This window comes from Numenius arquata, chromosome 3 (genome assembly GCF_964106895.1).
Source record: "Numenius arquata chromosome 3, bNumArq3.hap1.1, whole genome shotgun sequence".
NCBI classification, from domain to species: Eukaryota; Metazoa; Chordata; class Aves; order Charadriiformes; family Scolopacidae; genus Numenius; species Numenius arquata.
The window spans coordinates 16799109-16824514 of record NC_133578.1 but is presented as its reverse complement, the minus strand read 5'-3'; the positions used below and the strand labels follow the sequence as shown (position 1 = coordinate 16824514).

Here is a 25406-nt window from a genome sequence, read left to right as displayed (position 1 = left end):
CCACTGAGGTTGGAGAAGGGAAACTTCCAGGTATGCAGGGGAAGGTGAGCACACCCCATACAGCTCCAGAAGTGTCTAGAAAGTAAGGACTATCCCCATGGATTAATAATTGATATGGTACAGCGAGGAAGTGTCAAGACTATCTCAATGGTCTTGGCTGGTTAATTGTTACTGCTATAGCTCCCTGCCTAAGAGTCTTACCTAACATTGGTGGTATCATATAAAATACAGGTGTCCACATCTGCCTCAGCCTCCATTAGAGACAGTGGGCTGTAGGGCAGGCATCATCTCACCCAAAATAAGCCAAAAAAACCGTGCCCTCACTCACCTGCAAGGCAACTAGCCCCTAAACCAGGAGCCCAGGGAGACAACCTCAGATGGAGAAGTCTGCATGGGAGCACTGCACATAACATGTGACAAATCGCACCCTCCGTGTCTATCACTTGAAGTGTTTCTCTTGCTGTCAGTGCCTTTCTCAACGTTCCTCTCCCTTTCAGGTTTCAAAAAAGGCTGATGTTGCTGCTATCTATAGGCTATGCAAATGAAACATCAAATTTTTTTCCCAAAAATACACCACCTTCCTTTCCTATGTTTCTAGATAGGAAGAAGCTAAATAACTAGCTCATCTTGGCTTGGCAAAGGAATGATAGTGGGGATTACAGGGTAGAAATCTATCAAATCCAAAATGGAGTGGAGGGAAAGACCAGGGAACAATCCAATCCAGGAACCAAAGGGTGCCCATTTATCAGATAACAGGTAGAAAGGTAGCATAAGGAAGGTGTTCTCACACAATGCATCAGCTGGGCAGCTCCTTCCTTGGGATGCTGCAGGAGGAAAAAGAATACAACACCTGAAAAAGGCATTAAGACTTATTAAACTCAGTGGTCCAGAAGTGACCTCTTTGAAAGAAATTTTGGTCTGACACTGTTCTTATGAAATCTGCTGGTGTGAAACGTTAACCCCAACCACTGTTACAACCCCAAAAGGAATACTAATTAAAACACAGTTGTCTGGTCCTGGGCAGACAGTGCCCAGTGGTGACAGGAGGAGATTCAACAGATATTAGTAACTTTAGCAGCAATATTGTCTTCTGTCAAAAAGCAAAGGAGCTCAGCTGGATTCTAGGAAATGGGAAGCTGATCTGCTGCATGGCCTCAGGCAAAGCATTTCCTTGGTATTGCTCCTGACCCTGGTCTGTCTTACTAATACGACAGTCACCCCTGTAGGGCAGGAGCAATCTTTTACTATTTGTCTGTTGAGTTCTTTGGAGAAATCAGCCCACCTCTCAGACAGTGCCTCTCATTGTGCTTGCAATAGAGACCCAAATTGGCAATAATTATGTCTATTATAGAGAAAAAAATCCATTCCACTGTGTATTTTACTCTGCATATTTGAAGCTGTTCCATTTACAGACACCCTCTGTGTCACTCCACTTATGGACTCTGATGCAGATGGTCCAATTATTTATTAATCTGGTTTTAAAATATCCTCAGAATGTTTCAGTAGGAGACACTTTCTTTAAGGTCCTAATTTCAGCAGAGTCAATAAGAGTTTTACTGTTGAATTTGCTGGAGAGGAGGATTGAGGCTTCTGTTGTCCTTTCTGACCTTTCCTTTCACTTACTACCAATATCTCTTAGACCTAGGAGAGGCAGTTACTCTTATGGTGCATTCATATTTTTAAAATGTCTGAAATTGAACAGATTAAGTTTTAAATCTTTGCCTGCATCCCTAGAGTGCCTTCATACTCTCACAAGCCATGGTAAAATGGATAAGAAAAAGCATAAAAATTTCTGTGAATTAAGTGCAAAAAACTGGTTGTTTTTTTGTTTGTTTTCTGCCATATGTCCCAGAAGATTCAGGATATCTGGGATGCTGGGTGCAGGCCTGAATGAACTGGTTTTGGTGGCATCTCCTTGGACTTTGTCCCCCTCTTCATGAGTGTGTGAAGCCAAGCAGGTGTTTCATCCAACCCAGGCACCACAGCTGAATCAGCCATCACTATGATCCAGGGTTTTCCATTGCTGTGACTTGGAAGATGTGACACTGCAGAATAAGCAGCCAGCAGATCTTCATTAGCGAGCCATCGAGCTAGCCACAAGCCACATTCACAGGCTAGGACACGTGTGCTGCACTGAAATCCAAAGGACAAATTCACCTAAACCATGGGGGACTTCAAACATCAGCTTGGGGATTGTTCCCTTCCTCTGAAAAAGCAGAGGAGGAACAGTGCTAGGAAACACCTTCACTGCCTTGTTGCTCTTCCAGCACCATTAGTTGAACACCATTGCTGATGTGCTCAGGGTGGTGATGAACTGAAGGGGTCTGGAAAGCACTCAGATCTGGGCCTGCAACCTCCCACTGACTTCACAGGATGAGGTCTGAAAATAGCCATAGCTTTCAAAAGATCACAGTAGAAAATAACGCACACAAGTCTTCCCTTTTGTGCATCCTGTGAACCTGAGGTCATGGTACAACACTGCTATTGCCACAGCCAGCCTGAACACACCTGGGAGAAGGACGGCCTTGTACTGAATGGCACCAAGTGTATTTTAGAGGTCTGAACCTCTGCTTCCAGTTCAATGCTCTGCCCTGCATGGGAGAACAGCTGGAGAGACATAGAGGAACAGGGCAGCAGGTAACCCCAGGATGGGTCCTTATTTGGCCTCATACCATGACCTGCTTCTCAGAAGTACCTGTCATTCAAATCCCATCATTGCAAGGTTAAGCTCCCTTTTGTTGCACCAAGTGAGTAAATTTAGAAACAGTTAGTTAATCGGTACATTTGTCTTCTGCCCGTTAAATTACAGTGCAGCAAAAAAGGTTTCCTGGGAATAAAACAATTATTGTGGAAAATGAAAAGAGCTGTTTGTTTAATTCCCTTTTGTAATGAATTGTTTGGACAATGCAACATTTGAACCAATGAGCAGGAAACAAAGGAATTCTGCCATTAAAGACAAGTGGAAGTCCTCCCAGCGCTGCCGCCAGCAGGGCGATCCTCCCCGTCCCAGCTCCACAGCTCAGGGCATCACTGTGTGAAAGTGCTCGCTGCGCCTCGGGTCTCAGAGAGAAACGCAGACAAGAAGGACACCAAGGGCTTCTGCTTTGCTGAAGGAAATCTTCAGCTCATCTGGGCTTCTGCTGCTGTGCCCCTCTGTGCTTCTCCTCCGTATGTTTTGGCTTTTTGTAGCCACGGGTTTCCGTCATTTAAAGACCCTTTGGCATAGTTCGGATCTTTACCCTGCTACTGAAGTCAGCAGGAAGCGAGGGAACAACACAGGGTTTAGTCCCAGATGAGATTTGGGCAGGTCTGGAGGTGATCTAGTGTGGAGCAAGGCCAAAGGTGTGGCATCCTATTATAAAAATCTCTCAGTTCCTAATGTACAAATCTTAGATATTTGATAAACTTGCAAGGGTTCCACCTCAAACAGGCTGGTCTCACAAGGCTCCAATGTATGCCTTCTGGTACAAATAAGATTCCTACACTTGCTGCTGTGAAGTCCTGCACACATCAGAAGCAGAAAGATGTGTGTTTCCTTGTGTCTGACATCTCTGCCCCTAGAACAGAGAGGAGGTAACTGAGCTCCTCAAGGAAGTCTAGTTTCTGTGTATCTGTAACACAAAGACTTGATGTTGTCGCTGAACATGGAGCACCTCTCCTGTGAAGACAGGCTGAGACAGCTGGGGTTGTTCAGCCTGGAGAAGAGAAGGCTCTGGGGAGACCTTATAGCAGCCTTCCAGTACCTGAAGGGGGCTACGGGAGAGATGGAGAGGGACTCTTTGTCAGGAAATGTAGCGATAGGACAAGGGGTAATGGTTTTAAATTGAAAGAGGGGAGATTTAGATTAGATATTAGAAAGATATTGTTTACTGTGAGGGTGGCAAGACACTGGAACAGGTTGCCCAGAGAAGTTGTGGACGCCCCATCCCTGGAAGTGTTCAAGGCCAGGCTGGATGGGTCTTTGAGCAACCTGCTCTAGTGGGAGGTGTCCCTGCCCACAGCAGGGGGGTTGGAACCCGATGATCTTTAAGGTCTCTTCCAACTCTAACCATTCTATGATTCTAACATACAGTGATTTTGAGTGACCAGACTGCTTCTGGGCTGAAAAAGACAAATGTGATCCTGCAACATGGTGAAAAACAGGGTCTCCCTCACAGCTCTCATGCAATATCGATACCTCTGTGTCTGGCGGTGGGAAGGGCTAGGCTAGGACAGCACGAGGAGCAGACCACCCATGCTTAAAGGGGAGGCCTTCAACCCAGAAGCAACACATAAACAGGCCACACACATAACCACAGCAAGGTGGTCTCACGAGCAGGAGCTTGGGAGTACAGGAAAAAGAAACAGCTGACAGGGGACCTGATTTATCACTGTAAATATGTAAGAGAGGGTGAACTCCAGGGAGGGAAAAGAGCTGTTCAAGCCCTTCAAATTATCATGCAACAGAAATATTTAATATAGATAGAGCTGGAATGGATTTAGGGTGAAAATTGTAAGCAAGTTTCTAAGTGACCAAGTAGGGAGGTTTTGAAGGAGCTTTCAGGATGGAGTTGGGGCATTAAATTGAACTGATTTTATAATGGAGTGGAGCATGTTTGCAAGCAAGTTTATATGACAGGCAATAACAGGAGGCTGGAGCTGGCCGCTGAAGCAATCTCTTCAATCTTATATCTGTCTGTTCAAAGCAGGCTCCAATTTCTTAATGTCAAAGCATTTACCACAGTTAGCAAGGGAAGATGTGTGGCTGGCCACCAGCACAAGGGCCTCTCCCTGTAGCCCAGACCTGCTCCCCATGGTCTGCTCTCTCCGTGGTTGGGCTGGAGACTCCCAGTTCTTGGTCTAAGGAGATACTATCTAACTACTGCACAAGGCAACAAAAATTTCTGCACCAGAGAAACTCCTTCCTCTAAAGCCAAACCCAACCGTGCTCTCTTACTGGAAGAGCCTCCCTTGAATGCTTTTAGGCTTTTTTTGCTCTGGCTACAAAGATAAAGGCATGTTATTCCTAATTCAGAAGCAATCCAGAAAATGCATCCACAGAAAGAGTAGAAGCATCATGGTTCATGACACATGAAGGCTGGGCCAAAGTCAATGTCAGGGGAAGACCCTTCCCAGCCCAGGAGAGCATCATCCTGGTAGACCCTCATGACCTGGTGGGGGATCTTTCTTCACTTTCTCCCATTGCTTCTCCTTGAACTTTGCGAAGTAATCATTCTCCCTGCCTGATCTTGCAGCTTTCAGCAGGCCATGTGCACAGTGGGGCTACCTGTCCCTCTCCAGCCTTTTTGCTGATTTCTAGCACAGGTATTCCCCTGTGCTAAACCCCCTCTGGGTTTTGTGAATCTGAATCAGGACAAGCAATCCTCAAATCGTCCACGATCACTGAGAGCAACCAGCTCTGAACTCACACACATGCGAGGGAACAAGTAAACCTCAAATTGGTAAACAGCTTATTGCTCATTTAATATTATCACTCAACAAAGCTCCCAGTTTGCTAATACACCTGGGTGATCTTATTACAATTACTGTTGAATTGTGGAGGAGCATCCTCCAACATAGTTCCAGGTAGATAGCACTTGCCTGGCAGACAGCTTTGAATATCTCCCAAGTGAAATAAGTACTGTTTCCACCTAAATAGGACCTAATGAGCCATTCAGGAGAATAAAAAAAAAAAAGTCTTTGCCCTGAGGAAAAGCATCCCAAAGAACTCAACAGCATCTCTAGCCTGCTGCTGGCAGTGCTTGTCTCTCAGATTATGCAGGCTAAGATAGTTTTCTTGAAGTGTAAAGGAAAATACAGAATTAGGTGGAGGAAGTGAGGGTCTTTGGGATAGAGATTTCGTCATTGTTCCCAAGAGTCTTGGTCTTCAGTTTCACAATATCTTATTCTGTCACACCTGCAAAAAAGATTGTTAAAGATGGATTGTGGTGATCCAAGAGACTGCTCCCTGTGTTTGCAGAGAGCCCGAGATGACAGGTCAGAGCTGAGTGATGGCTCATTGCAGGTGATAGTAGTGCATCTAGCTGTGTCAGTGCTGCCAACAACCACTTCACAACTCACAAAAACACAGAATTACAGCAAAATCACATAAGAGAAGTGAATGCCTAACTGAAAGGCTGCTGGGTTGCGATGGCGTGTTTCTATGAGCCTGGGGTAGGGCAGGGAGATGTCATTCTCCATGGAGTCCACACCAAGGTTTGCAGAGAGCAGTAATGGCTTTCATCAGCTGAGCTGATACAGGTGAAAAACTGGCCTGACCCACAGAAAAACCTACATCAATCACAGGCTAGATACAGAGGCTCTGGATTAATCTGGTTGTACAGAAAGAGGTGAGGTTAGGCACCCCTGCAAGGTAGCAGGGTGCTAGAGAAAAGAGAGAAAGGCTGCAAGCCCCAAATGGTGCATGCGAAGGATGCTGAGCAACCCCAAAACCAGGTGTCAGCAGCCACATTATTGTGAGCCTTAAAGTTGAGAGAAGCATTGATTCATAGACAGAAAACTGATTTTTAGCCTCAAGATCACCTAAAACTCTTGAGGATCAGGGAAAAAAAAAATAATATCAGAGCAGGATCAGCTCTTTGGTGAAAAACATGCCCTCCTCATTGACTGAGTGTCTCTATTCAGGTTCACGGGAGAGAGTTCAACTCTGGAGCCTAAAACTCAGCAAGGGTGAGGTAGTTTAGGCATAACCTACTGTTCTTTATATCTAGGGTAGTCCCATTTTCCAGTCCTGCACTATGCAGAGCAGAAAGTCTCCTCTAGGGACTGGAGAGCTATGAGGGGCTTCTGAATCACAGAAGCTTAAAGAAAAATGTGTTTAGCGTCAGGTTAAAAAGCTCGTGCCAGCTCCCTGCTCACATTCAGCCATTATTCTGTTCAAGTGCAGAGTAAAGGTGGATGCAGGAGGAATCCTGGCCAGAGCAGTTCAGAACTCATGATTCCATTTGCACCTGGCTGCATCGTGGACCAGAACCAACAGGTCTGCCCCCAAGGGCTCCAAGGAGGCTGAGAAAAATCAATGGTACCTGCTGCCCATGGAACTGCAAGACCAGTGAGCTAATCCTCCTAGGAGGGAGCTGCAGATTAACAATTAACACTGCCAGTCTACCAGGGAAACCAGTCCTGCAGGACTCAGGGTAAGATAGCACAACCCACTGAAGCCAAATCAAGGCCATAACATTGCTGCCTAAAAGGGAGCATAGCCTCCTTCCACCCTGCTTCCAAGGACAGGTTCCTTTCCATGTATCTATTCCTTCCCTGGCCCCACCAAAGACTTCAGTTTTCCCAGGCTGGTTTTCAGCCAGATCAGCAGAGCTGGCCACATGCACAGCCACCCAGGTGACAGCAGCAGCACCAGAGAGCCAACAGAAACTTCCCAGATGCCTCTATGACCCACAGTAAACCTGTGTCCAGCCACCCCTCTGCTTTAACAGAAGCTTAAAAAGTACCTTCTTGCAAACGCTCTGAGAAGCAATTCAGCTATAGAGGCTCCCCTCTTGGGGAGTTTCAGGCTATCCTGTCCAGGAAGAATCCCAAGGTCCTCAGGAGGAGACCCTGCTGCCTCATTCAAACCCTAAACCAGCCTTGCTTTCTGCTCTTAAAGTGTCTACAGGAGGTGCTCAGGTGTGTCTGATAACGAGGGACAGGACTGTGGAGATGAGCCCAATAGCTTTCCACAAGTGTCTTTAGTAACCAAGTTAAAGGAGAAGTTCTGGGACACCTTTTGGAGAGGTGCAGGTAGGTAATACTGCTCTATGGTCCCTGCTGAGCAGGAGAAGACTCAGGCTCTCTCCAGACTGTATTTTAGGAAGTTGGACTTTTAGAAATGTCTTCTACTTTAGCTAGGATGCTTTTAGTTTTAATTTAATATTAATACTTAAAAAGAAAGGCTGTTTCATATGCCAAGGCACTTTGGGATCCTCTCCCCGCTGCCCAGGGGGAATAGGGAAGCTTTTCTATGTGTGACGAACTCCATAACTGAGTATCAAAGTGCAAAAAGCCTGGGTACACCCGCACCAATGCCTGTTCTTTTAAGGCACCCCCACAGGATGGATAACGGCATTTCCCTTGTAGTCCCTTGGTCCCCGTGTCTGTCCCTAGGTATTGCCCCTGTCATCTTTCATGGCCATGCCCTGTGACATTTCTACTGAGAGAACAGTGCAGGTGGACATGACATATTGTATGCAGCCATCTCTTGCCATCTACTCCTGACGGTCTGGGGTGAAAAAGGAGAAATCAATGTACGTAGATGTCCTGGTTTAAGGTAAAACAACCAATTTTCTGTTCAGTAATTTTACTTTTTAGCTGGGCCTCTTCTAACTAAATAAACTCTGTCGTTAGTTTAGTGTAAAACGTGTCTTTATAGAGCAAAGTCATGTAAAGAACAGACAGGAAAGGACGGGTTATGGCAGAGCAGTCAGTCACGTTTGAGCGACTGCCTTTGCGTATCTGAGCTTGTTTTGTAGTTACTGCAAGGAAAATGCTGGCTTTGCTTCTGGAAAATAATGTGCAAGGGGCTGTACAAAGCTGGGGACAGTGCAAAGCCCTGCCCTGAAGGGCTCGTGCCCCAGGACGATGAGCAGATGATCAGCCCTGAGGTGCCTCTACCCGTAGCAGATAGGCAGAGCATCACCCAGGTCAGGGCAGGACCGGATCTGCTGGCAGTGTGAAGGTGGCGTGACTTTAACACGTCCAGCCCTAGCAGCGTCTTATCCCTGCCTCATGGGGAAAACCAGATAACAAATCTTCCCGGGCTGCCGCCTCGCTGTCTCTACACCGCTATCGGCTGCGGCCAGCGTGCAGGCAGCACCCGGCAGGGCTCGGCGCACGCTGCCAGCCGGTGTTTACTCCTCGCACCACCGCTCTCCGCCTCTCTTGTTTCCTTTGCGGTTTCACACCTCGCTCCCTTCCATCCCATTTGCGCCGAGGTGACCGCGTCCCCTTCCCCGCGCTCCAGCCCAAGCGCCCAGCGTCGCCCTCGCACGCCCGAGTTACCTGCAGGCCGTGCAAGTAAAATCATTCCCGCCGTGACAAACGTGCCCGTATTCCTGGCTCGCCTCAGGGAAACTCTCACCCCGCTTATGTCTCTGTTTCCTTGCAATCTAATGAGGTAAGGGGGGAGGCGAGCTCCCCCCCATAACAACAGGCAGATCTAATGGTCACAAGCTCGGATTATTATTTTTTTTTCCTATTAGCAGTGAATTTAACCAGAAAACAAGCTAGTCGGGAGAGACCTGGGCACCCTGCTCTCTGTCTGTGATATAGCCAGCCCTGAAACACGTGGCAGCACAGCAAAGCACGTTTCAAGGCCTGTCCCCTGTGTGCTGATGTTCATCAGCACTGTTACCAGGCGGACTTTCATCTCCGACATCTCCAAAGAAATTAAAGAAAATTAATTAAATTAAAAATTCAAAAACTGTTGCTCTCCTCCAAGCAGCACAAGGGCAAAATTGCTGGAGATCCTGGACAGTGAAACCCAGGATGCAGGTCCCACCCAGATATCTTGGACTGCAAAGCCAAGGATGCAGGTCCCACCTGGAGATCCCACTCAGCTTCCCAGGCTGCTGGCAGAGGCCAGCGATGATGGCCAAGCACAAGGAGAGGTTCTGGAGGACGCAGAAGGAGTGTTTCTACCCACCAGGCCCTGGGGCTGTCAGAAGTCCTCGAACTTCTCAGGATGATCGCAAGTACCCTTGCCAGCAGGCACCACCAGTTAATGCATGAATACGAGAGATGAAGGCAGACATGGCTTGGGCAGGAGCCAAGGATGCAGGCACCTTGTCTCTGCCAAGGCATCTCCACCCTGCTCTGCCATCCCCAGATCAGGAGACCTTGCTGAGCACTGGCACATCATGGTGGCTTGCAGGGCAGCTGGAAGTACTCATTTTGGAAATGGAGTTTAAAAAAAGTCACTTCCCACTACCCATTCCTTTCAGCAAGGACACAAAAGCCAGACTGAGGATTTGTGTATAAATGTATTGAATAAGAGAAGCCCCTTGACTGGGTGGATGTGCAATATTAGAATAATTTCTTTTCCCTCAAAGGCTGAGTTTGCTTTCACATAACGCTGGCAGGAGGCTCTGAAGGACACCCACTTAAACCCCGCTGTGGGTGGAGAGGGCTGCTGCAAGGGACAGGACCTTCCTCCAGAGCAGACATGGTCTGCCCCAGTGCTCGAGGCTGGGACACACTCGGACTGCCAGAGCAGCAAAGGCACGCCAGTGAAGATCAGTGTCCATGCAGATGGGTGTCCAGCCATGTTTAATCATTTGCACTTCAACAGCCTTGTTTATTTATGGTCTCAAAGCCCCTGAAAAATGAAGGTAAATGAAGTCTCCGGTTGGCCGTGTGCGATGAATAAGAGCCATTACCCTGATACACAGAGCAAGGATCTCGGCGTGGAGATTGCCCCAAACCCAATGGCACACCATTGGCAGGGCTGCAGGAGGGAGAGCCGGGGCCAGGACCTGCTCTGCCCATGCCAACCCCGGGCAGCCGTGCTTCCCAGTGTGCTGCAGCCCACGAGGAGCGCCGGCAGCTGCCGCAGATATTTGCCATTCCCAGCGCATCGCTGTGAAGGGTGATGGCTCGATAATGAGTTTCTTTAGTCTTGCCTGAATGCTTTCGGCTCTGCAGACACAACTTCTCAGCGTTCGGCACCAAAGAGCAGATGAGTAGCTGATTACACACTACCCTGCCCTCAACACAAATCTCAACAATTAGTGGGACTTCTTCCAGGTAATATGCATCTGTGAACAGGGATAATTTCTGTGCTCATCTCTACTGTTATGGTTTGAGGAACCCACAACAATTTATTGTCATTTAGACAATTATTCTATCACCTGATGACCCCTCCCCACCTGGGAGGGGCAATCAGGAAAAAACAAGGAAACCCGAGTGTTGAAACATAAACTTATTTAATAGAATAAGACTAAATAATTAACATTAATAATACTAAAGAACCCGTATTGATCCCAATACCAATATAAAATAAACCCACATACCGTAACTGGCTATAAAGTAAATATTTTCACAGATTCAAACCCTAAAGTCTCCTAGGCATTAGAAGGTAATTAGTCCTGTGTCGCTCAAACTATGACATCTACCAATCCCAGTTCTGCAAAGGCAAGAAAAAACCCCAGGAACTTTAAAAAACCTCTTAAAATCTTCCTGGCACATCAAAGCCCAGGAGCGCTGCACTAAAAGATCTCAGCTCTTGGGAATTCCAGCCCTGGCCACTTTGCACCCATGACACCCAGGGCAAAGCAGTGAGAACAGCATCCCTCTTTCCTCTTCTCTCTCTGATGGCCCGGCTGGTGACCATCTTGCATCCCAGCTGTTTGCAGCATGAACGATAGTGAAGGAGTAACTATTCCTGCCAGAAGACATCAAGTCATCATCAGGGAAGCGAGCTGGCCAAGCGTCACATTTCCATGTTGCTCTTAGTTTGGTGCACCAGGAAGCAGAGTAGAGCAGCTGGGTGGATGTAAGGGACAATCCCATCCTAAAAGCTGACTGCAGATAAGAAAGGCGATAAAATCTCTGCCACTGGAGAGAGTGGTGGAGTGGTGTCTCTGTGCTGCTCAAGTGGCTGAAGCCCATGATCGGCGCACACCAACTTTTTGTTCCCAACACTGCCCATGAGAGGATTGAGCACCAGTTATATTCCTTGTGCCTTTGGCTTCATTACCAAGGGAAAAGGAAAGCCCATCTGGGAACAGGCACTTGACCCTTCCCCTGTGGAGACAGAACTTGCTAAGGATCTCTAAGTTGTTACACAGGAGACGGGTTGTTTCAGAGGAAGGCAGCCTACCCCCTAGCTAAAGGAGGGTGCTGGAAGACCCCGTCACAGCCCAGTCTGACTAGATGTACTTCACCAAATTAAAGAAACTAATCCATGTGTGGTAGGGGGAACTTCACGTGGCAGAAACAGGTTCTGTAGCTGATACAGCAAATCCCATGGGGAGGGAGCAGGAGAAACAATTTGACAAAGCACAACAAAGACCAACAACAGAGAGGGTAATAATTCATATTTCAATAGGGCATCTTTTGCGCTGAAGGATACAAATGGTTTGGCCACTGTTTGAAATTCAGCCACCTCTGGAGTGGAACATAGCCGTGCATAACATCTGACATTGCCTCAGTGTTGATGTATTTGTTAATATGCAAATTGCCAATCAGTATATCTTCTAAAGGTTATTGCAGAGTCAGATAATAAATCACCCCTATGTAATGCTTAATATCTTTATGCTGACAGTGCCGAAACCTCAGAGCCCTGGCATTGTTTATATACCCACACCTCTCTGTATTTCACTCTTAGACACACAATAAACCTGATATTGTCCTTGTGCAAAAGGAAGACTGAAAGAAAAAATAGAAAATGGCCTCTGTAGCCCACTATACTGATGTTACGGCTATTCTTACATTTACTTCTGCCTTTTCGCTCTGTTTTATACTCTGCCTGCGAAAGGGAAAGCTGGATTCCCCAGCTGGGTAGGTAAACACAACAAGGCTTTTCACCGGGAGGTATATTCAGGCAAAGACTGAAACACATGGATTCCTGCAGCTTCTTATACAGGAGGCCTTTGGCCAGGGCAGCATTGGAAAATCAGAATTAATGTTGCGCAGCTTCCCCCCAGGACAGTGCAGCCAGTGCCGCCAGTACCTTCGGATCTATCTTCCTGAGCTGCTCTCGGCTGGAAGGTTGTCACGCAAGGCAAAGGGATTTGGGGATTAAGCTGCCTGTTCTCCTTTCCTGTGGTTTGTTTTTGCTGCACTTCAACTAAGTGGGCCTACAGGTTTATGAGCTCTGGACCACGTTCCCGTGGCAGGGGGGAGGATGGTGCTGAGAGTCGGCAAGAGCACACTTACCCGCCTCCTAATCCCAGCTTTTCCCCAGGGGATTTCACCTACTTTTCCAACACTGAGGATGCCATGAAATTAGAAAGCAAGAGAAGGGACAACGTGACCGCTCTTGCCATGGCCACGTCATTTGAGACTCCCTGCCTTTATCCCCTCCCTTATCCCATCCCTTACTCTGGCTGCTCCACGCTGCCGCTGGCTCTACCACCTAATTCTCAGCCCCCTGAGCATGACCCTGATCTGCCAACCTTGTGGACACCTCCCACCCCAGCCCCGTGGGTCCTTCCCCAGGTCCTGTTGCAAAGGTATTACCAGCAGTGGTTGGTTTGGCCCGTTGGGGTTCCTGCACAGCATCCGTCATCCCTGCTGGAGCGCATCCTGCAGGCAGCTGCTCTGCTGCCGCTCCACCCGCCAGCTCAGCAGATACCCGCTGAAGGAACACTTTATATTTATGGCTGGTTTTTAGCTCACTGCCAGTAAAGGCAGTTCAGCCTCATTCTCTAACTGCATCATTTCCAAAGGACGTGCCTCTGCCTCCAGTGCACGTTTGTGCCAGCAAGCGTTTTGACTTTCCGCCAAGCATTTAAGTGACCTTATGGCAGGATTGGAAGGCAGGGCTCTGGAGCTCCACCACCCGCAGTCTCTGAGGACCTCTATTCTCCCCTCCACCACCTCCTTCATATATTTTTGTTCAGCATCTCTGCTTGCAGGGTTGCCTGAGACGTTAAAAAGAAATGCCTTCCCCACTAAGACACTTTGTAGTAATAAGGAACTTGATCTTACATAAATTGGGATGTTCTGAGAACCATTTTAATTTCTGCTAATCGGCAGATGAAAAATGAATTGCTTTAGATGTCATGTCCTACTGCACGAGTCTCGTAACATTTGGAAGAGCCGTAACAGAGTTACCCGGTAATTGAAGGGCTCTACATGAGTGAACTTTGTAATTGCATATTCTTCTCCTTGAGTCTGGGAGGCAGAAAGGAAAAGTGGATCAGGCCACGTCTTAATGAAACAGCTCGGTCCTGCAGCATTACCGAAGCTAAAAGTAAACAAACCACGCTCATTATTTTATATCACAGCTCCCCGGCTGCCGCGGCAGCCCTGTGTGTGATGTGCCATCTCCCACTTCACTGCCCCTCCACCGCTTCTGCTTTCACCCCTGCCTTCACCCCCGCTGTCCCTGAGGCCAGCGGCTGCCCCCGTCCCAGCACTACCCCACGCGGCAGGAGCCACAAACAGCTTTGGAGACACAAACAGCTTTGGAGGGTTTCCATCTCCGAGCTGCCGGTCCTGCCCGGCCTGGGAGGAGGAGGGAAAAGCAACTGCATAGCACCCCCATCCAGACCTGCTGGGGTGGCCCATCCTGCCAGCCCCCAGTCTCTGCTCCCAGCTGGGAAATGCTGCCTTGGAAGGCTGGAAACCTTTCTGTCTGCACCTTATTATTGGCTTCCCCGCATTGAATACGCACGCAGCTCCCCCAGTTCCCCACCCTGCTGCCCTCGGTCCTGGCTGGGGGTCACTTGAGGATCCTATGGCAAACAGGAGCCCCCAGATCCTACGGTACCTTCACTTTCCACTCCCCGACATTGATGAGCTCATGGCACCGGCATGAAGCAGCTCTTGAGCAGTTGTTGCACTTTTGGAAGGAGCATCGCACTGCTGTAAGGCTGCCAACAGCACCTGGCCATTTTCTCTTTCATGATGAAAGCGGGAAGATGAGGCAAATATTACAGAATAAAGATTTTCTCAGCTCTTATGTTGAAGGGTTTTTCAGCTTTCTCAGGAAAAAAAAAAAAAAGAAAAGAAAAGAAAAAAAAGTCTATTGCTCTGTTTGTTTCACTATCTTTAAAAGTGGGATCTATCATCTGGAGAGTCAAACCAGCATCCATTTCTGTGGATTTTCCATGGCTGCTCCTCAGTGGCTGATGGCATAATGTTTTCTGAAATGCCCATTAGCTGAGTATCTTTATGAACAGCTTCCCAGGGAAGTAGCTGCAAAGTTCAATTTGCTGAATTATGAGCACATCTCTGATAAGAATTGCATTATATGGTACTTCCATGCTGAAAGCATTAACTTTATACTTTGAACTTTTAAAATACGCTTTGATGGATCTGATGAGGACTGAAGAAGTAGAAAGGTGAAGGTCCCCAAGGATTAGAGATAATAAGGAATAATTGCTATCTTTTTTTGCCATGGAAAAAGAAGCAGTATATTTAGAAGAATTCTATTTAGTTGAGACTTTTTCACTAGAAAAAGCAATTTGTACCCCAAAAAAATAATTAATGGAAAACCTCTTTAATTGGTTGAAAATTTAGTACAGCAAGCCATGACTTAAGGGCACTTGATTTGTGCTGAAGAACTGTTTGGCTTCATGGAGTTGCATCAGATTTACCCCAGCATCCTAGGGAGAAAAATTGAGCTTGCTCTTGTATCTCACACAGAATAAATCTAAGTGTTGTCTGAAATACTTTTGGGTGGGTTTTTTTTGTAATTAAGAAGAACCAGAGTGAAACAGCAGTGGATTTCTCTTTCAGAAGAGACTAGATTGTTCTAGCTTACAAAATGGATGTAACTTACAGAAGTTTAAAGCCTCGATACTTTGGGTGAAAGCCCAAGAGCTACAGACTAGGACACTTCTTCTCTGGGACACTGAGACAGCTCCGCTCTGTATTCAGGACAGGTCTGGAGCTGAACTCTCTCTGCTCGCTGAACACCCAAGTGCTCAGGGGTATTCAGGTATCTTGATTTCACATGTGCAGCACTGTGATTTCTATGCACTGAAGGCTCTTCAGTTAATCGGTGCTATTATCACACCTGATGAGGCACAGCAGGTGATATTTGAGATGCTTGCTTTTTGATTCCTTGCAACTGAGCAACATTTAGTAAGAATTACTTAAATCAGCTAATCAAAAACATGTTCAATGACATTAGGATGAAGTGGGCTCTAGAACACCTAAGAAAAGTTATTTTTTTTGTGGAAATCTTTCTGTGGAGAGAAAAGCAAATAAATCCCAATGTGATCTATATATTGTAAGCTCTCTGCTCCTTGGGCTATTGATTCCTGAAAATCCTCTGTTATTCAGCATTTCAGGCAAGGTTCGGCTTTGTTCTGGTGGAACTGGTTTTCTCAAACCTTTTCTACTTGTGTTTTGGTGGCATAGCTGAGGCTGGCCAAGAGCCTGTGTGACAGCTGCCGGAGCAAGGGCACGCAGGGGTGTAGCCGTGCCATGGCTGGGCTCTGCGAACACATCTGTGTCCATCCGGGACAGCCTGGTGACTGCTTCCCCATGCCAGGAAAACAGGATGGCGGGGCGGTTTGCAGGTGTCGTTTCGGTGGTGGTGCGTGTAGGCAGTGGCATGGTCCTTCAGAACATTGGTTCTCCAGTTGCTGTTTCTATTGGATAGGTTTTCATCCCCTAGGAAGGGCGTTTTCTGACTTTAGGAAATTAAGTTGTGTGGAGTTTGGGTACCAGAAAGGGCTGATGCTGAAAGGACAGGATGGTGGAGCTGTGAAGGGGCAAAGTACGAAGCTTGGTGCAGTGGGCAGAGCAGGGGACAATTCACCTCCAACCCCTTGTCACCTGGGAGCTGGGCGAGCTCCTCCATCCGTGTGGAGGGGACCACAACATGGTCATGCCATAGAGGTGTGAGGGCCTGATCGGGTACAGTGGGGAGACACCATCTCGCTGCCCAGACTCAGCAAACTAAGGGCTTCCAGTCTGCTGAGAAATGAAGCCAGGGACACCACTGTCACAAACTGATGGAGAAAAACGCCTGCAGAAAGTCAGGGCACATGTTTTCTCCTCTCTGAAGTCAGTAGAGCCCTTTGCTGTATGGCATAGAATGGCCCGGTCTGCTGGGCACAGGGCAGGATCAGTCCTGGCTTCTCCTCCTCAGGTTCAGTGGTGGCAGCAACAGGTCCCTCACTGTGTTATTTGCTCTGAGGACAACTAATGGGTCACGACTCCTGTTCAGAAGAATATCCCCCCAGAAAAGTCTATCTGTTGGCAAGACCCACACAGAGAGAGAGAGCTCAGCATCTTCTCTCTCAGTCAAAGGGACCCTTAGGAACTCCTCCCCTCTCACTCCCCCAGCAGTGGCTGTCCCAGGTGACAACCAGCTCCCAGCATCCCCTTCCATGCTGTCCCCCTTTCATAGCCGAGTGGATCTTACACCATAGGGCTCTCTGCCCATCACCTTTCACTGGCCTGAAACCAAGGTGTTAAAATCCTCTGTAGCCCATTAACAAAAAATGCCGTGTGAGTCTCTGTTTCTCACAAAAATGTTTGCTTTCTGCTCCTTTAAACTACTTTACTGTAAAGGAAATTGATGTTAAACCATGAGACCCCTGGTCTTACCTGTACCAACTCCCTTTGGCCTACACCAGTGCTGGCAGGGATGTGCCCAGAGCTGGTGGATTGTGCCTGCTTGCGGGCAAACACATGGGCATCTTACTCTCAGCTGAATATTGAAACAGCCCTAGCCGAAAATCAAGTCCTTTTTTTCTTATTTTTTAATTGGAAAGGGTAGGGCCATGTCCAAATATTTCACATTAAACTCCACAACGTTCCTGCTTTGCTTTTCTGTTTCTGAGGCATTGCGCAAACATGCCCCAGCTCGTTGACAGCTCACATGAAGCTCCACGGAGCTGCGTTCAATCACCTTCCCCCGAAATTCAGTGAAGGAGCGAGGACAGAGCCATGCAGCCGAGCCACCGCTCCAGGCTGCTCTGAGGATGTCACCCAGCGAAGGCTCCTGTCAGAGGGAGGCAGAGCCACTGCTCTCTAACACACTGGGCTTTCTGCACCAAGGGCGTCTCAAGCATCTTCCTCCTTCTTTCTTTTCTTCATGAGTTTTTATTCCCCATCTTCATTTGTCTCTCACCTGCCCTCCTGCCCTGCAGAACTCTTTAAGGTTTTAGCAATTAAAAGGGGAAAAAAAGCCATCCTTTTTCTGGTGCCTGGTGGGGCCGAGAGCTGATCAGCATGCAGAGGAGACCTGTCTCTGCTCCTGCCCGGCTCAGTCCATTGCTTACCCTGTGGGAAAGGTGGAGTACGGAGGTTGCTCTCAGGCTTTTTTGACCTGGCATCCATCCCTGTTAATAGGCAGTGGGGATCCCAGGGGGCACATGGGCAGCCCTCTGGGGGTCTTGCTTTTGAACATCCCGCTCAGAGGTGGCAGAGGAGGAGCAGGGCAGTTTGGTGAACAGAGCAGCAAACGCCATGGTGCAGCTCAGGGGCCCTTTGGGGCATTCCTGTCCTCTGCTGACCAGGGCACAGCTCTGGGATGGGGACTGGCCAGCTGCTTTTCCCCCAGGTCCCTGCACCATTGCAGAGGATGGGGGCCTGTGGGTTTTGCCTGCTGTCTGCCTCCAACACAGCTGAGCCTCTGCTTTAACCAAAAAACCATCTTTTGGCTCAAAACATGGGCAAACTTCACTGATGCTGTGGTGAGCAGGTCAGATGGGGTGATAGTCTCTTAGCTCTGCAGTGACAAAAAGTCCCAGGAACTTTGTGGGGATCAACAAGGCTCAGAAAAAAGAATGTCTTCCAGGAATTCCCCTTTCCCCATCTTGTTCCCAAATTCTGAGCTGCCACCCCTAGCGCTGTGTGTCCGTCCATCCATCCGTCCCAGTAGCGGTGACAGGCACAAAAAGCTACAGATGGGAAGGACCAGAGATCACTTAAAATTCCCCTTGGCCATGGAAAAGCCGAAGGCTGTGGGTAGCAGCTGCTCAGCCAGAGAGCCGCGTCACTCGTGGCAGCGGTGGGATGAGTTTTCCTGCAGAAGGAGGCGGCAGAGCAGGTCCCACCCTGCGTCCCCGCAGCTGTGGCTGCAGCCTTTTGTATTTTCGTCGGAGAGGTGCAGAAAAAGCCTGAGCAGCGTGGCAGCCTCGACGCTCCTTGCAGGTGCAGCGGCAGCAGCCTCCGTGGGTGGAAAGGCAATTTGTGCTGTTTTTGGAGGATCAGGAGCTCTGCAGACGCAATGGCTTTTTTGTGCACTCTGGAACAATCATTAGGTCTCAGCTGAGGACCGTGCGAGACGTATCCCTCTCCTGCCCAGCACCCACATTTCCAAACACCCCAAAAGTACACCTGATGGTCCTGGAGGGATGCTTGGTGGGTTTGCTGGGTGCATTAAAGCTGAGCTGCCTTTCTGCTCCCACCCAGCCTGTAGGCAGACAGATGCCTGTGTTTTTTTGCTAGATTAGTCATTGCCCTGTTGGAGATAAGTGTCCCATTCACAGGGCTGCCAGGACAGCTAATACCCATTGAAAATTGCAGAAAACCACAAAAAAAAGCAGATCTGTGCTCTCCCTGCCCCTTCCCCCGCACCCATCTCAGAGCCTCAAGGCTACCGTGCCTGGCTGTACTGCTGTGAGGATGAGGAGCCATAGAAAGGGACCCACATTTCTACTGTGCCGGAGTCCCTCAAAGATACAGTCCCACCCCAGGGAGCTGCCAAGCCAAGATCCCACACTGAAAACTTGGGCCGGGCAGCCTCAGGCTTAAAGCCACAGCTGAACAACAGGAAAAAATTGTCCAGGGCTGGGTTTTTTTCTGGTCCTTTATGGGGCTGCATTTCTCTTCCTACTTGTTGCCCTCTGGGGCTGCCTGTCATGGGGCAGCACTGCCTCTGTGTGCTGAAGGGATGCCCAGTCTTGCAGGGGAGCTGTGGGGTGAAGCAGTCCTGGCCACGGAGGTTGCATGGCAGCAGTGGTGGTACCTGGGGGTGGGAAGGGAGCTGCAAAGCATCTGGGTGGTTTCTTTTTATAATCACTCGCATAGGATTTCCTATAGGTTCCCCAGGTTTTAGGGAGCTGCCCAGTCGGGGGATCCTCCCACAAGGAAATTCTCTTGGCAAATTGCAGGCAACATGGAGATTGGTGTCAGCACCCAACTCTGCTGGGGCACCTGGGCAGATGCCACCCCACCGCAGAGCCCCATGCATAATTGTGTCCTGTGCTGTCGCAACGCCATGGGAGATATAAGCCCACTCACTCCTCACTGGATCCACCCTCTGCATCGATCTCCCCCGGTGCTGGAGAATTTCATGCAGGATACCTATATATATATTCATAGGTGATTATTACATGTCCCTTGTTGCCTGTTGCTGGTTCAGCCTGTCGCACGGGCTCGTGCAAGGGGAGGTACTCACAGGAAGGATTTGAGATGCTGATAATAACACGTGTGTTTAGTTTAAAAGGCTGGAGGGACAGTTTCTGTAGTGTGTGTGAAGACAGAGTGATCATTAATACATGTTTATTGAAGTTTACGAGCTCTGTAACCGTGGGTTTCTCTTTGCCGTTGGACTTAATTCCTCTGTAATTATGTTCCTAATGTAGAAATCATTTGGCATTTATTTGCCATAATAAAACTTCCCATTACATTTAAATTCAATGTGAAGATTTAAGTGTATTTAGGAGACTCAGCTGAAGACCCGAAATTAAATATTCCTGGTTTTCTTTGCCAAACAAGACAAACTCAGATAAATGCAAGCAGTCAGATCTGTGAGTGCAGCTACTCCTGTGAGCAGCAGCAGCTGCACGTGTGTACCCAGAGAGAGATGGTAGTCCTTGTGATGTAGGTGACTCTTTCAGCTTCTTCCCACTGCCCTTCTCTGGCCTGGGGCACTGGTCCTGTGAGTGATGCTAACGACTGATGCTACTTTGTACACCAGAGTAGAGAAAACACACAGTTGAGGAAAAACTGCAGGTGTTAAGATCACCATCAGCCATCCTGGTTTGCTGTACAGCTTGCTCTTGTTCTCAAAATGTTTGCTTTAAAAGTTGTGGTAGCAGGATGTTACTAACATGGCTCTTTACAGCTCAGCTGGTGCTCAGGAAAAGCCCAGGCAGCAGACGTAGGTGAGCACAGCTGGAGCTGGGAGACCCCAGAAGGTCACTTTCTGGCCTGATGACACCATCATCCCCAGACGTGCCATTTCAAAGGAGACTGGGTGGGAAAAATTGCTGTAGTTAATTTATAGTTAAAAGGACAGGCCTGGGAAACACATCCCATGACTGCTGCTGGTGGGCGAGCAGCTGCAGCTTTGGTAGCAATGTGTGGATGGGCTCCCAGCACTGATGAATGACAGATGAAATGGTCAGGCGAAACACTGACACCAGCAGCAGGGGTGATGCTGCTCCTGACGTCATTATTTTCTCCCTAGGTATACTGAGCATCAAAAGCATGCGCTGGCAATCATTTTTTTTCATCCTTTCTCAGTAGGCTTAAAATAGCAGGGCCGAGATAATCATTAACCACTTTGACATATTGCAACAGGCACAGACTTGGAGTTTATAAGGAGTGGACAGAGCTGGAACAGACCTGCACCCCTGGTTCATCTCCAGCAGTATTGTCCTCCTCACAGTTCAGCCTGGCCTTGCCACTGCTGCTCCTAGAGACCAGCTCCGATCACAGCCAGAAACAGGGAAGATTATTATACATAACAGCTTAATATATTACTCTTCACAGAAGTAGGGAAGAGTAATAATATATAGGGAAGAATATTTCATCCATATGTTGAGAGGGTTATGGCTGAAGCCAGAGCCACCCTTCCTTTTTTGTTACCTCTGGTTTCCCACCTTTCACATGAACCCTAATTTACATTTGGATAACAACCAAAAAAAAGGCAGGTGCCCTGAGTCCTAAGCCCCCTTGGCTGTTTCAGGGGAACAAGGTGGTACTGAGCAAGCTGAGGATGAAGCTTGCAGCTGGGGAGCATTTCTCCACTAGATGCTGATAAAGCAGAAATGCTGCTTAGGCTGATCCAAGTGATGGGTTGAAACTCTACAAAGGAAAACTAGAAAAATAATTGTTGGGAAGTAGACCTTTCAAAGGGTCTTTGGAGAGCAGTCCCGAAAGGGAATTAGTAGGAATGCTGTTGTTTGAAGCACTGGAGAGTATGATGTGCAGGGCTGACCTCTACAAACCTACAGAAACAGGTGTGGGGATTTAATTTCCATCCCTAACTGCTGTGATGTGCACCTCATTTTGGGCTTGCTTTTCTGTGCATGTAGCTTTTAGCAGAGGTCTCTGTACAGGGAATCCTTCATGTGTATCACAGCCAATGGACTGTTCCTGAGCTCGCGGTACAGCCAGCAATGAGACTCCTTCTCCTTTGCTGTACAAAGAATTTATTCCTTTAATATGCCCCTGCTGTTTATTTTCTGCTGGTACAGGAGTGCATGTGTGTGTGTGTGCATGTGGCAGTGTTTTATGAATGCCTGCTGTGGACAGAATTGGGCTTCACAGTATGCAAAAATAGCTGTGCGCCACACACAAGGATATATAATATTTCACACGACTGGGGTAAATGTGATAAATCAGGTTTTTGCTGGATTTGCAAAAATCAAGAAACTGGGGGATTTATCTCCATAGTTGAGTCCTGAATTCTTGCAGGAGCTGGCAGGACTGTCCAGGTTAGTGTGTCCCAATTAGGGAAGGGGGCCTGGGTCCCCATGGCTGTGTAGGGCGTCTATGAACATCTCTTGGCTTTGAAAAGACAAACACAGATTTTGCAAACTTGTTTATTACGGAGCCCAAGAAGCCAACGTGAGTCCAGGCTGCAGCTACAGCTTTTCTCCTCTGCCTTCACCTGGAGGTTGTTGCTCTTAGTTCCTGCTCTATTCTGCCCTGTTCCTGATTTCTCATCACCAGTGTCTCCAGCTGCTCATTAGACAAAACCCAGGTCCCTCACTTGACCTTTTGAGCCCTGCAGGAGACCCTGCTGTGCAGTGAGGTGGAAAGGCAGGAATGCTGTAGAGCTGGGAGGTTTCTGCATTACCTGTTTGGTGCTGGACCACACTTGTGTGCTGAGGAGTGAAGCTGCTGAGAAAATAAAGCAGCAGGGACTGAGATGAGGAGGGTAGACCAGAGGCACAGAGCAGAGATCCTTGTACCAGAATAGCTATTGGTTTGGCAGAAGAGGTTTGGCAAGCAGAGGAGATGTGCTAAGCCCTGATCCCTCTCCGTTTGCATCCTGGCTGGCAGTACGTACTCATGCAGATTCCTTATCACACTTGTGCTTTTCCACCCCAGACCCAACAAGGGGCACAAACATGCACAGCCAAATCTGAGCCCCCCAAAACGTGCCTCACATGGGGCGTCTGAATGCCGAAGGTCAGTGCTCCTCCCCAAATGCACCTTCCTCCCATCTAATCCTTCCCTGCTTCCCTTCTCCTGGCTTGTCCTGCTGCACCTTTCCAGGTTCATGAACCTTTTTAGGTTCATGGATCCTACAACCCTCCTTGCTCCCTCCCTCCCTTTGCATCCCCTCCAGTGTGCAATGAAAACCAGTGACAGGCAGAGCTGAGCCTGGTTTTGTAATGTAAACAGTTATTTACAGTTTTGCTAAAATTTCATGGAAGATGACGTTTTTAGGTCACCTAACTGAAGCAAATGAAATGATTAACATGTTTGCATTAAGCTTTGTAAAAAAAAAAAGTGTCACTCTTGCCCAGCATAGTGTTCAGTTCCTCAGGTTCTGAGACCTGACATGGTACCCTGAAAGCTAAGGCAGTTTCCCAGCAGGGCTAGCAAGAGCAGGATCTGGTTTCCTAACCCAAGGCGGCTGGGATGGACGTTTTTTGCTGTGTCCAGCAGCCTCAGACACCAGGCTCTGTTGTTCTGGTGCTCCATCAGTGGTAAAGATGGGGCTGATCTAGGGGTATAAGAGGAAATATCCTCTCCCCAACACTGAAAGCATGATGCGAGCCTTCCCCATCCCGTAGATATTCTCATTCTGCCTTTAAAAGCTTTTAAATCTTGGAGCTCAGCTAAATACAGAATTGGGGTCTATACTGTGGCTTTTAAACACTAAAAGGTAGGGAGTAAAATGTAATTGCTCTGTTCTTCCCTAAATAAGCAATGGTAAATGACTGTAAAGTGAGCTCCTGAGCTTGTGTGTGCAGAGGGGAATTTAGTCCCATGGTGAACAGGACTGGATCAGAATAATATTGAGGTTTCCTGGATACTCCTGTTTAAAGCTACACCACAAACAAGAGAGCAAGCCAGGAGGATCAGTGTTTCAGCCACCACTCATAAATGTCTGTGTCACAAGCCAGGACACAATTTGTTCTCCACCTTGTTTGCTTCTAGGGTGAAAATAGCCAGCCCTGCAGGCTATCCATCAGTATGACTCACTTTTGGGACAGACTGTCCAGGGGAAATGGACAAGGGGGGTGAAATTTGAGGACTTTTTCCCTGCTGGGCTATGGGTACACAAAGACCTGGACACAACGCACACACCTGCCACCCAAGGTCACGTTCATCCCTCTTGGTCCAGGAGCGCTGGGAAGGAGACACCTGTGTCTAGCGCTGCAAACGCCCACTGCCTGGCACGTCCTGGGAGGTACCGCATGGCGCTGGGCTCGGTCCAGCTCCCGGAGAGGAGCCAGCCTGCATCAGCCAGCTTGCGCAGAAAGTCCAAGGGCCGCCGTGCCCATGCTCCCCCTCCTGCCTGGCTGGGCTGGAGGAAAGCACCCCAGGCTGAGTGGGACCCCAGCCTGCAGCAGCAGCTGTCTCACAGCTATCCCCACCGCCAGCCTCACTTTCTAAAATAGGTAGCAGAGGGACAGAAACCTGAGCAGTGAAGTAGTGGCATCTGGTTGCCAACAGAGCTGAGTCCACTGGTTGTGGTCTAGTGTGGGTCCTCTGGTGTCTAGTAAGTGCTGTGCTCATCTAGTTTTCCCTTCAGCAGTGATATTAGGCATCTCTTATCAATCCAGCTGTCTCTTTCCACAAAAAAAAAATGTAGGACCCAAGTATTTGAAACTGTTACATCGCTGTCAAGCTCTGTTCACATCAGCCAGGAATTATTAGAGGGAAAACGGATGGAGGCAGCATGGTTGCCTCAGCCAAACTAGGTAAAAAGGAACAAAGAGCAAATGGGTGGATGATGGAGCTTCTGCCATGCCATGCCACGCCATGCCATGCCATGCCATGCAATGCTATGCCTGTGGGAGGAGGGGAGCCTCGCTGATGCTGTCTCTCTTTTTCAGGGGGAGTTGCTGAGCCCGTGTCGATGCGATGGATCGGTGAAGTGCACGCACCAGCCATGTCTGATCAAATGGATTAGCGAGAGAGGCTGCTGGAGCTGTGAACTGTGTTACTACAAGTATCACGTCATTGCCATAAGCACAAAGAACCCTCTGCAGGTAAAGGTACTAGAGACATTTCAAAGTCTATTTATTCTCATTTCTATTTTTGTTTCTGGGAGCAAGTGGATTTTACCTGTGTGGGTTTTTCTTTCCTGCACACAGTGATCCACATGTCTGAGACACTTAGACAGGGTTGTCAGGGTCTGGTCCAAAGAGGCCCCATGTTCTGCTCAGTGGTACCAGGGACATCGCTTGGGAGTCTGCTCTTTCTGTCCTTTGACAATTCCCACGTTCACTCTTGCCTCCTGCTGGAAATGCCAGTGTGACCACAATAGTGCTGTGACACCTCACAATCCCTCAAATGTGTTCATCCACTGGAGACCGCAGGTATGCCACTGTCCCCAGGGACAGATGGGGACGGAGCAGTTACGGGATTTG

At 48.4% G+C, this 25406-nt stretch overlaps 1 protein-coding gene across 1 annotated transcript in view; it reads left to right on the top strand.

The window, feature by feature from the left end:
• MARCHF4 (membrane associated ring-CH-type finger 4) overlaps positions 1-25406 on the top strand; it is a 101588-nt gene that overhangs the window by 47967 nt on the left and 28215 nt on the right. Inside the window, exon 2 of the mRNA XM_074145617.1 lies at positions 24870-25025. Within this exon, the coding sequence (XP_074001718.1) occupies positions 24870-25025 (156 nt within the window). The remainder of the gene's footprint in view (positions 1-24869; positions 25026-25406) is intronic.